Source organism: Tupaia chinensis, unplaced genomic scaffold, assembly GCF_000334495.1.
Source record: "Tupaia chinensis unplaced genomic scaffold, TupChi_1.0 Scaffold145093_1, whole genome shotgun sequence".
Lineage (NCBI taxonomy): Eukaryota > Metazoa > Chordata > Mammalia > Scandentia > Tupaiidae > Tupaia > Tupaia belangeri.
In genome coordinates this window covers 1347280-1360341 of record NW_006204954.1, presented here as the reverse complement: position 1 = coordinate 1360341, position 13062 = coordinate 1347280, and the positions used below count along the sequence as shown (strand labels likewise).

The 13062-nt window shown below is 44.8% G+C and overlaps 1 protein-coding gene across 2 annotated transcripts in view; it reads left to right on the top strand.

Annotated features, from left to right (window-relative positions):
- Positions 1 to 5538: 5538 nt before the first annotated feature.
- Positions 5539 to 13062, top strand: part of ANKDD1B (ankyrin repeat and death domain containing 1B) — a 67876-nt gene continuing 60352 nt past the window's right edge. For both annotated transcript variants that reach the window (XM_014583909.2, XM_006167782.2), the window contains exons 1-2: positions 5539 to 5734; positions 12769 to 12872. In XM_014583909.2, the coding sequence (XP_014439395.1) occupies positions 5539 to 5734; positions 12769 to 12872 (300 nt within the window). The remainder of the gene's footprint in view (positions 5735 to 12768; positions 12873 to 13062) is intronic.

Here is a 13062-nt window from a genome sequence, read left to right as displayed (position 1 = left end):
TTAGTAATAAAATTTTTGACCTATTAGCCAATAGAGATTATTTATTTACTTTTCTATTCTTTCATCCTGGTAAATTCATTCTTTTTCTCTCCCAAAGGCTCTACAGGCTCTAAATCAGTGTTTAATATATAGTATTGTTTCTCCAATGGCCGGGATTCACAGGTTCAGGAATGAAGGGGTAGAAATGAGAGTGGCACCACACATCATTACCCCTAGTAACTCCTTAGCAAAAATTTTGCTTCCTGTTTCTCTTCCATGCTCTGATGGCCTAAAGGTTTGAATTCCAGAGAGAATACTGCTTCTACCAGGAGACACAACAATGATTCACTCCACTGAACTGGAAATTAAGTCTGCCACCCAGCCACTTGGGGCTCCTTATCCCTCCAGGTCAACAGACAAGGGAGTTATGGTGCTGGCGGGGGTGGCTGATCCAAACTACTCAGGAGAAATTGGAGTATTGCTCCTTAACAGAGTAAGGAGGAATATATCTGGAATACAGCAGCTCCCTTAGGGCATTTCTTAGTATTGCCATGCCCTGTGATTAAGGTTGATGGGAAATTACAACAACCCAATCCAGGAAGGATGGTGACAACTATGACCAAGGGAAGCAGTAACAAGGGATTTGGAGAGTAAAAGTAGGGGAGACTGTTTTAGAGCAGGGCGATCTAAGGAAGTGACATTTCACTTGAAACCTTAATGATATATATGGAGGATCAAACCATTAAAAAAATTCAGAGGGAAATGGAAACAGAATGGTTCCGTAGTGGGAAACACTAGAGAAACAGCAAGAATGGGGAGAGGTATGAGGTTCCAGGTCACAGAGATGAGCGGGGCCAGATCATATAGGGCAGTGTCTTTGATGTACCACCATACTGACAATTAGCTGTCTGGTTGAGATGCAATCTACTATTGAAGCAGAGTGAAAAAGAAAACATCACCCACAGATTACTTTGTAGCTTCTCATCTGGGCCAACCCTTCAGGGAAACTAAGGAAATCAGGTCCAACTAAGGCTAAGATCGACATAATGCTTTGGGATTTTTGTCTTTTCTGCTAGAGTTGGGTAAAATACCACACACTACCGTAAGGCTACGTAGCATAAAATAATGATACATTTTCTCCTGGCACTGATAGGATTTTAACAAAATTAAGTTTCTTGGTTTAGAATTCGGAATCAATTTTCATGCCATAAATTACTTGGGTAACATAATTCAGATCTTTCTATAGTTAATTGTATGATTTCCATGGGTCTGGCACTGTTTCCACTGTCATTATTCTGCATGTGTGTTTTCTTTTGATTTTTAAATTTTTTTCTTTTTTTTTCTTTTTGGAGAGGTTTTTGCTATAGGGTGCGTGCCCTTGCCAGACAGAGAGAAACAGAGAGATAGAAAGTGAGAAGTCACTCCCCAGGGGGGATGGCCACGCCGCAATCCCTTCTCCATTCTCCTCTCGGGATCTTGGGCACGCACGCACAGATCGACATAATGCTTTGGGATTTTTGTCTTTTCTGCTAGAGTTGGGTAAAATACCACACACTACCGTAAGGCTACGTAGCATAAAATAATGATACATTTTCTCCTGGCACTGATAGGATTTTAACAAAATTAAGTTTCTTGGTTTAGAATTCGGAATCAATTTTCATGCCATAAATTACTTGGGTAACATAATTCAGATCTTTCTATAGTTAATTGTATGATTTCCATGGGTCTGGCACTGTTTCCACTGTCATTATTCTGCATGTGTGTTTTCTTTTGATTTTTAAATTTTTTTCTTTTTTTTTCTTTTTGGAGAGGTTTTTGCTATAGGGTGCGTGCCCTTGCCAGACAGAGAGAAACAGAGAGATAGAAAGTGAGAAGTCACTCCCCAGGGGGGATGGCCACGCCGCAATCCCTTCTCCATTCTCCTCTCGGGATCTTGGGCACGCACGCACATGGCACCAGCGTGAGTTTAATCCAACGGGTCCAGGACTCGAACCGAAGTTGACTATGTGGGAGTCCAGCGACATAGCCATTACACTAACTGCTGGTCCCTGATTTTTAAAATTTTACTTGTGAATATACTATATATACACATGTAATTTTGAGTCCTGTTTCCATTTACATATTATAGATACTTTTGATGTTATTACAGTCTGGTATTTCTTTATAATATTCAGTTCAGTTTACTTGCTGTTGTTTTGATCACATCCCTGTAACAAAACATTAGTCTCATTTCACTTTTTTTTTTTTTTACTTCACTTCACTTTTTTTTTTTTTTTTTGTGGAGAGGTTTTTGCTATAGGGTGCGTGTGCTTGCCAGACAGACAGAGAGAGGCATAGAGACAGAAAGTGAGAAATCACCCCCCCGAGGGGATGGTCACGGATCCCTTCTCCTCCATTCTCCTCTCAGGATCTTGGGCATGCACGCACACGCGCTCGGCGTGAGTTTTAAGCTACCGGGTCCGGGACATGAACCACAGTCGACTATGTGGAAGTCCAGCGACATAGCCATTACGCTAACTCCTGGTTCCCTCATTTCACTTTTTTTAAAGGAAAGTTTGAAGTTATAGATGATGTTCTGAATACAGTAAAGAACATTTTACATTTTGTCAGTTTTTTTTTAATTGAATGTGTTGTTTTGAATTTTTCATTTTTTTTTTTTTTTTGAGAGAGATGTTTTTGCTATAGGACCTGTGTACTCTCTGGAGAGACAGAGGGACAGGAAGCGAGAAATCACCTACCGGGGAATGGCTACAATGCAATCCTTTCTCCATTCTTCTCTTGGGATTTTGAGCACAGAAGCACATAGCCTGGCATGAGTTTTAAACCACCGGGTCCAGGACTTGAGCCGCAGTCAACTACATGGGAGTCCAGTAATGTAACCATTATGCCATCTGCTGGTCACTTGAATTTTTTTTAATTGCCAGAGGACACATGTGCTAGCTGGGAGAGAGAGAATGATAAAGCATCTCTCATGGGGCATGGTGATGCCACAGTCTCTCCTCCATTTCTCCCTCTCTTCTGGATTTTAGGCACACAGGTACAGTCACAGGGATGTTTTTCAAGACACTAGTCTGGTCTGGAACTTGAACTGCCTATCTGCCATGTGGGATCCAGCCACTTAACTATCATGTCATGGGTTGGTCCACTGTTTTGAAATTAATGTTTCAAATTTAGAGCACAATAATTTGAAAGGAAAAGCTGACAGGTCTGATATAAACATTGAAATTTATCATTTATACTGAAATGAAACACACTGGGACCAGCAGATGGTGTAATGGTTACGTTGCTAGACTCTCATGAAGTAGACCATGGTTCAGATCCAGGACCCAGCAGCTTAGAACTCATGCCAGGTACATTGTGCCTGTGTGCCCAAAATCCTTAGAGGAGAATGGAGAAGGGATTGTGACATGGCCATCCCCCCACCTTGCTTTCTGTTTCTCTGTCTCTGTCACTCCTGCTGAGTGCCCTGGCCCTATACCAAAAACAAAAACAAACACATTTCATAATTCATAAAAATACAAAAGAAATGAAAATCATCGCTCTTTTAAGTGTGTTTTGGAGGGCCAGATTTATTTGGCTTTCTTCCATATTATTTCATTTTCTCAAAGAATCAGCCAGTAAAGATAATAATAGCATGGGAACCAGCAGTTAGCATAATGGCTATGTCGCTGGACTCCCACGTAGTCGACCGTGGTTCGCGTCCCAGACCTGGTGGCTTAAAACTCACGCCAGGCACGTGTGCGTGTGTGCCCAAGATCCTGAGAGGAGAATGGAGGAGAAGGGATCCGTGATCATCCCCTCTAGGGGGTGATTTCTAGCTTTCTGTCTCTATGTTTCTGTCTGTCTGGCGAGCACACACACCCTATAGCGAAAAAAAAAAAAAAAAAAAAAAAAAGAATAATAGCAAGGTTATCACATGAGAAACTAAGAGTCCTATTTTATTCAAAAGAATTTGTGCAGAGTCATTTAGAAATGACTTGCTGTTGAAGTTCCAATAATGTTATACGCCCAATCTCGACATTTCTCAAAAACTAACTACATAGGGACCAGCAGTTAGCCTGATGGCTATGTCACTGGACTCCCACGTAGTCGACCACGGTTCGCGTCTCGGACCGGGTGGTTTAAAACTCACGCCCGGGAGTGTGTGCGTGCGTGCCCAAGATCCCAAGAGGAGAATGGAGGAGAAGGGATTGCGGCGTGGCCATCCCCCCTGGGGGGTGATTTCTCGCTTTCTCTCTCTCTGTCGCTGTCTGGCGAGCGCATGCGCACTATAGCAAAAACCTCTGGCGGGTGGGAAGAACTAACTACATAGAATGGGTGGAGTGTGAACTAGAGCTGATAAAGGGCTTGTAGGTTTTCCAGGATTTTAACGCCCCATACCTCTGCGCACGCCACACCTGACGGCGGCTTCTTCCCGGGCAGGGCCCGAGGGCCAGGCAAAGCTGCCGGGGTGAGCCGCCCGGAGCAGAGCGCAGCCTCGACCCTGCGGTCTCGCCCGGCCGACCCTCTCGCTCCGGTCCAGGCGTCCCGGGTCTGGTGAGGCCAGCGCTCTGCGGTCGAGGGAGAACATGGATCCCGCCAAGCGCGCCCCAGGCCGCAGGGCCGCGGCGAGTGGGATGCGGCTCTGGGCTGCGGCGGCGGCGCGGGAGCTTAGAGAAAACCTGAGGGGCACAGCCCCCCTGCAGGGGAGGGGCCTTTCTCGGACCCCGAAGCCGGAGGAGCCTGGAGAGGAGGAGGAGGCGGCAGCTGCCGGACACGAGTTCCGTGAGTCCCGGGAGCCGGTCTCAGGAATCAGGCGATGGTGGCGACGCCTAATGGGCGCGGGGCGGGCCTGGCCCAGGGAACTCGAGAACGCGCTCAGTGCTGCGCCTCCTAACGCTGCGCCTCCGGAAGAAAACCTAGGTCGGGGCTCGGCCCTGGCTCTGGGAACCGTGGGTTCATCCTTAACTTTTGGATGATTTTCAACTTTGGAATCCACCTCTACCCAAGTTTTGGTTCGCATTCTCCACCCCTTAGTGTGGATGGAGGGAAAATTTTACTCTTCCCATTTAAGGAGGAGCCATTTAAAGAAATGATTAAACCATTTTGCAAATAAGGAAAGGGTTTCATGTAATGTTATCTCCCAACTCCTGACTCATGCACTGATTTACTAGTGACTTTAGTCACTTAATCTTTCTGCATTTAAGATTTTGGTTTTTTTAAGAGAAACTTTTTGCTCTAGGGCGCCTGAGCTCTCAGGACAGACAGAGACAGAGAGATAGAAAGCGAGAAATTACCCCTCCCCCCTCCCCAAGGGGGATGGCCATGCTGCAATCATCCATTCTTCTCTCAGGATTTTAGGCAAGCACGCACACTCTACCAGGCCTGAGTTTGAAGCTACACAGTCTGGGACTCCAGTCGCGGTCAACAACGTGGAAGTCCCACGACCTAACCATTAGGTCATCTGCTGGTCCTTGCATTTAAGTTTTTAAAGCACGCAGTGGATCATCTATGCCTTGGGAATAAATTATAGTGTAAACTGAGGCAGGCTGCTGAAGAGTCCTAAAAAGTTGAGAATGCATGGATCCCGCCAAGCGCGCCCCAGGCCGCAGGGCCGCGGCGAGTGGGATGCGGCTCTGGGCTGCGGCGGCGGCGCGGGAGCTTAGAGAAAACCTGAGGGGCACAGCCCCCCTGCAGGGGAGGGGCCTTTCTCGGACCCCGAAGCCGGAGGAGCCTGGAGAGGAGGAGGAGGCGGCAGCTGCCGGACACGAGTTCCGTGAGTCCCGGGAGCCGGTCTCAGGAATCAGGCGATGGTGGCGACGCCTAATGGGCGCGGGGCGGGCCTGGCCCAGGGAACTCGAGAACGCGCTCAGTGCTGCGCCTCCTAACGCTGCGCCTCCGGAAGAAAACCTAGGTCGGGGCTCGGCCCTGGCTCTGGGAACCGTGGGTTCATCCTTAACTTTTGGATGATTTTCAACTTTGGAATCCACCTCTACCCAAGTTTTGGTTCGCATTCTCCACCCCTTAGTGTGGATGGAGGGAAAATTTTACTCTTCCCATTTAAGGAGGAGCCATTTAAAGAAATGATTAAACCATTTTGCAAATAAGGAAAGGGTTTCATGTAATGTTATCTCCCAACTCCTGACTCATGCACTGATTTACTAGTGACTTTAGTCACTTAATCTTTCTGCATTTAAGATTTTGGTTTTTTTAAGAGAAACTTTTTGCTCTAGGGCGCCTGAGCTCTCAGGACAGACAGAGACAGAGAGATAGAAAGCGAGAAATTACCCCTCCCCCCTCCCCAAGGGGGATGGCCATGCTGCAATCATCCATTCTTCTCTCAGGATTTTAGGCAAGCACGCACACTCTACCAGGCCTGAGTTTGAAGCTACACAGTCTGGGACTCCAGTCGCGGTCAACAACGTGGAAGTCCCACGACCTAACCATTAGGTCATCTGCTGGTCCTTGCATTTAAGTTTTTAAAGCACGCAGTGGATCATCTATGCCTTGGGAATAAATTATAGTGTAAACTGAGGCAGGCTGCTGAAGAGTCCTAAAAAGTTGAGAATGATTCAAGTCTGTTAACAGCCACGCTATCCAAGTTGGCTGGCTAGGGTGACTCCATTTCCTGCAGACCCTCCCTGGGAGCTGTACAGTTTCTTAATGTGCAATTAGTTCATTCATTCATCCATCCTGAAGTATTTCCAAGGGCTTAGTATTTCCTAGCCATGCTCTGAGTGTGAGGATGCAGAGAACAAGACGACCCTTCTTCCAGTGGACTTTATATTCTGTTATGGTAGAGGGTTGATAGAAAATAAAGTAAGCAAATATTGAGTTGGAGACTGTAGTTGAAGGTAATAACGTGCTGTGAAGGCCATAAAACAGGTTGATGTAACAGGACAGGGGCATAGGAGGACTTAAGATTTGGTGACCAAAGTAATCAGGACTTTTGAACAAATACCTAAATGAGAGTAAAGAGTCACCCATGGACAGTTCAGGGAGGAAAGCATGACAATCAACAATAGCAAATGGGAGACAGCAATGAAGTTGATATCCAGTAGTCCTCCCGTATGCATGGGGATACCTTCCAGGATAGCCCCCCTCTGGCCATGGATTTCTGAAGCCAGGGACAGTACTGAACCATGGGTACTATGCTTCTTCCTATACATACATATTTCCTATGTATGTCTGATACATTTTCACTTACAAATTAGGCACAGTAAGAGATTAACAACAACATAATAAAATAGAACAATTATGAAAATATACTGTAATACAGTTATGCGATGTGGGCTCTCAAAATATCTTTCCTACCCCTCCTGTGATGACGAGAGATGATACAGCGCCTGGGTGATGAGATGAAGTGAGGTGAATGACAGGTATCGTCACATAGTGTCAGGCTACTATTGGCCTTCTGATGGTAGGTCAGAAGGAAAAGCACTGTTTTGGATGATTCTGGATCATCAAACCAGGACAGTACTGTGGAGTGGGCCTAGGTTGACCTTTTAAAAGTTTCAATTTCCTCATCTGTATAGATGAGGCATGGATTTTTCTAGAGTTGATTGTATGATTTCCATTGGTCTGGCACTGTTTCCACTGCAAACATCTATGCCTGCATTGTCAGGTTACTTATTTTCTCAAAACCCTAGCATACTCATCACTTGAAGATCAAGCAGAAGAAGAGGAGCCAGTGAAAGAAACTAGAAAGCAGCAAGTAGTTTATCAGAAGACTAGAAAATGACGTGTTACAAGAAGGGCGTGGTCCTCGCTGCAAAGTCTGCCAAGAGTTCAGTTCCCATGACAGAGGGATGATGACGGGATTTTGGCAAGATGGATGACTTCTACAACAGCAGTTGTAGTAGAATAATGGGAAAGATGTCTGGTTAGCATGGATTCGCACAAGATTTTGAGATAATGTGGAGACAGCAATTACAGAACATTTATAAGATGTTTGAGGTAATAGGATATGGAAAAATGGAGTGGCAGTTGGAAAGGAATGTAAGGTCAATGGAGAATTTTTTTTTTTTTTTTAATTCTGTATTGCTGGAGAATAACCTACTGGAGAGAGAGGAAGTGATCCAGAGTTAGCGGGCTTAGTTTACAGGAGATTGGTATATGAAATCACTGAAAAGATGAATGGGAATAGGATTCAGAACCCAAGGGTAGGGGTTGGCCTTGGGTAGGAATAGGAATGCTTCTTCCGTAGCAACAATAGCAGAGAGCTTGTGTATGTAAATATTAGTAGCCTGGAAGAATTAGTGGTGAGAAGATGTGGGAATTCTTGTCCTATTCTGTTTTCACTGCAAAGCAATGCTAGCTATCAGCTTAAAATTAGTTGATGCTAGTGAGGGGAATTAAACTAGCCAAATTTATAAATCAAGATATTTTGGGAGAATGAAAAAGACATGAAGTTTTAGAGAATAGAAAGCTTGGGTAATGTGGTAGGATAGCTGCCAGTGCTGAGTTCCTACATAAGATTAGTGGTTAAGGATTTAGGAGGCCAGTTAGCCTAGTGTCAGGACAAACTAGGTTTTGTTTGTTTGTTTTATTTTGTTTCCAGTGACAAATAAATAATCCCTAAGTGTGAGTATGCACTGCAAATAAAAAAAGATCTATTTCTTGCTCCCATAGCATGTCCCTTGGTGAGGGTCTCTGTTCCTAGTCTTGCATGAACCCAGATGTTGAGAATCACAATGGGCTGAGGCTTAGCCTACTTGCAGGCTACCAAATTAGCTTACCATGATGATATAGGTGCTGGAAGAAGACACTTCTAGATGAGGGAAAAGGGATTTTATTACTCACAGCAGTAGCAATAAACAGTGTGTCAGAATTTGTGTCTTGAAGCCCTAGTTCCTAGAGAGATGTGAAGAGCACCCAGTAACACCTGCACATTCAGTGGGTTGTGTTAAAAAATCCTGTGTGACCAGCAGTTAGTGTAATGGCTATGTCGATGGACTCCCATGTAGTTGACCACAGTTCAAGTCCCGGATCTTGCAGCTTAAACTCATGCAGGGCACATGTGCATGCATGCCCAAGATCCCAAGAGGAGAATGGAGGAGAAGGAATTGTGGCATGGCCATCCTGCTACCACTCCCCCAGGGAGTGATTTCTCATTTTCTGTCTCTCCGTCTTTCTCTGTCTTTCTGGTGAGCACACACACCCTATATCAAAAACCTCTCCAAAAAAAAAAAAAAAAGAGTTGAGAATGAAGCTAGTCCATGCTTCTGCTTATAAGATGTACAGAAACATGAGAGACACAGGGAGAACTGTAAGCCAATACCAAACTGATAGAGGTGCCACCATCTTATGAACACTCCTTTTAAACATGTGACTTCAGGGTTGACAAGAAAAGGGAAGGCTACCTAGAGGATGATACAGGGGCTTGCTTTTCACTGCCTCCATCCCAGAGTGACATACCATCAGTTATGCTTTCAGCCCGTTGGACATACCTCACCTAACTACATCCAGGCTGGGAAGTGTATTTATCCATGTGTCCATATAGAAGAGAAGAGCCAGATAGTAATGAACACTAGCAATGTCTACCATAGCCTGCTTATGTGTTTTCCTTTTTTCTCCTTTATTTTTCTATTTTTTTTTTTTAGAGGTTTTTACTATAGGGCACATGCACTTGCCAGAGAGACAGACAGAAAGCGAGAAATCACCCCCCATGGGGGATGGCCATGCCACAATCCCTCCTCCTCCATTCTCCTCTCAGGATCTTGGACACACACGCACATGTGCCCAGCCTAAGTTTAACCAAGTCCAGGATTTGAACTATGGTTGGCTACATGGGAGTCCAGCGACATACCCATTATGCCAACTGCTGGTCCTGCTTATGTGTTTTTCTCCACTACCATTTATTTGTTTATTTGTAGAAATGAAGCAAAGAGTTCAGTTTAATACAGAATTAGGATTCTGACCAACTAATCTGGTCATGGAAAAGAGTGGGGAGAAAGCTAAGTGTGTTTGTGTAGAAGTATTTCAGAGAGGGACCATGTGTTTTGGTCTAAATGTGTCTCTGCAGGTTCATTGTGTTGGAACTTAATGGTCAATTGATAGTATTAAGAGGTATGCCCTTGGGCTGGTCTTGTAACCTAGTGGTTAAGGGAGTTGGATCTCACATGTCTGACTGCAGTTTGAATTCCAGCCATGGCAGCTTGGAAAACACACCAAGTATGTGTGCATGTGTGCCCAAAGTCCTGACAGGACAGAGAAATGGAGGAAAAGGGATTATTGCACAACTATGTCCCATTGAAGGTGATTTCTCCTTTTCTCTGTCTCTGTGTCTCTGTCTCTGGCAAGTGCACCTGCTCTCTAACAATTTTTTTTAAAAAGAGATGTGACTTTAGGAAGTAATTGAGTCATGAAGATCCCAGCCCTATGAGAGGGATTAAGTGCCCATATGAAAAGGCTTGATGGAAGGAGTTTACCCCTTTTGCCCTTCTAACTTCTGTCCTGTGAGGACACAGCATTCCTCTCCTTGAAAGGATGCAGCAGCATGATGCCCTCTTGGAAGCAGAGAGTATCCCTCAATCCCTCACCAGGTAACTAAACCATCTGATGTCTCCTTTTTTTGGAGAGGTTTTTGCTATAGGGTGAATGCTCTCCAGAAAGACAGAGACAGAGAGATAGAAAGGGAGAAATCATCCCCTGGGGGGGATGGCTGTGCCACAATCCCTTCTTCTCCTCCATTCTCCTCTCGGGAATCTTGGGCATGCATGCACACGCGCCCGGTGTGAGTTCAAGCAACCAGGTCCAGGACTCGAACCATGGTCGGCTACATGGGAGTTGAGCGACATAGCCATTACGCTAACTGCTGGTCTCACTATCTGGTGTCTTGATCTTGGACTTACGGGCTCCAGAATTGTGAGAAATAGATTTATATATATTTTTTTTTTGGGGGGGGAGAGGTTTTTGCTATAGGGCGTGTGCGCTCGCCAGACAGAGAGAGACAGAGAGACAGAAAGTGAGAAATCACCCCCAAGGGGGGATGGCCATGCCGCAGTCCCTTCTCCTCCATTCTCCTCTCGGGATCTTGGGCACACACGCACATGCACCCAGTGTGAGTTTTAAGCCACCGGATCCAGGACACGAACCGCGGTCGACTACATGGGAGTCCAGCGACATAGCCATTACGCTAACTGCTGGTCCCTAGATTTATATTCTTTATAAATTACCCAGTCTCAGGTATTTTATTATAGTAGCACAAATGGATTACATCAGGAAATCTAAATGGTAAGAAGTAAGCATACAAAGATTAATAATATGAAAAGATGTCAATGTTAGAATAGTGGATTGGAGAACTAGATAAGGTAAGTTGAGTGATGAGAAGTAGTGGTCAGAGAATGGGATTGTTGATCTGAGTATTTCAGAGATAGTGCAGTTTGGGTAATGATTAGGTCAAGAATGTGCCCCTAAAATTGAATGGCTGAGATTAGATAGGGGGGGAATGATAAACGGTGAGGAAATCAGGGAACTCAGAAGCCAGAATGTTGGATTAATCGTCTGTGACGATACTGAAGTCACCTGGAATTGACAGGTGTAGGGTAGAAAGGAGAGAAGCGATCCGGGTGATAGGGAGAATGAGCATGTACATCTGTAACAGTTTGCTGGGGCTTCCATAATGCAGTACTGCATTAAACAACAGAAAGGTATTGTCTCAGTTCTGGACGTGCAAAGTCAAAGACTGAGGAGTTGGCAGGGTTGCTTTCTTCTCAGGCTCCTGTCCTTGGCTTGCCGATGGCGATCTTCTCCTTTCTTCACAAGATCTTCCCTCTGGGGTGTCTGCATCCTACTCTCTTCCTATAGGAACACCCAGTCATATCAGGCTAGGGTCCACACTAATGACCTCATTTTACCTAAATTGCCTCTTTAGAGACCCTGTCTCCACCTATAGTCACCTCAATATTCTGAGGTGCTGGGAGTGAGGAAATTTAGAGAGACACAGTTCAGCCCATAGCAGTATTCCCATGAAGACAGTCCCTGGTTCTTGATTAGACTTGGCAGTATTCCAAAGTGTCTTTGGCAAAAACTTGGGAAACTATTCAGCAGCACACCTACAAAATCTCTTGTGGTCCTTTCTTTTTGGAGATAGTCTGCTATTGATTCCACTAACTTCAATTCTGATTTTATCCTCCAGTGTTGAACTTGTTCCCTGAGATCCCCCTGGCTCCCCTACATGACAAAAAACTAATATATCCTGGCGTCTTCTCTAAGCTAGTTCATGAAGACTGCCATTAGAATGTGTGCATGTGTGTGACATGAAATGTTTACTATGGTTGCGAATCTCCTCGTATGTCCTTTCATATCAATGAGAATAAATCATGTTCATCCTTTTTAGCCTTAGCGTGTGTTTAAATGATGGGCTGGATTTTAAGGTTTGGTTCCTGTAGGCTTGGCATCTGTGGCGAGTTCTGGAGATAACAGTTTTATCTTTGGAAGCTGTATAGAGTGTTTGGCCTCCTCCCTGTGTAATCATGTACAAACTTTTTACAAACAACATCCTCTGGGAAGTTTGAGGTGGCTCTGACCTCTTAAGCCAAATACCACACTATTGACTTCAGGGTGGTCCTATGAATAATGTTTTGTTTGAGGTTAGGATTATTTTTAAGGGTATTAAAACACTGCAGTGTGGGGAGAAAGTGGAATCTTGATATTAGGCATTATAAAATTTTGATGCCAAGGTCCCACATCCTTACCAGGAAAGGTTATTATTTCAAGTTGTTAGACTTACAAAGTTTGTCACATGAAATGGGCTTTCTCCTTGGTCTCCTTCAGTTCCTGTGGTCATGCCTGCTTGCTTTCTTTCAGTACTGCCAAATGAGAGAAGCTTCCAGAATGCTGCTAAAAGTAATAATTTGGATCTTATGGAGAAGCTGTTTGAGAAGAAGGTTAACATTAATTCTGTGAACAATGTGAGTGGAAGACTCAAAGATGACAAGTGCTCATTCCACATGGTGGTCTAGGTCTACACAGGTCAACCGAAATCATAAAAATGAAAATGGCTGTGCTGGCTGGGGTGGGGGAGATCTCTTCTGCTGATCATTTCAGGGTGGAATCCAATAGTGGGAGAGGCGCTGGGTGTTTTAATTTATCATGAGAGGG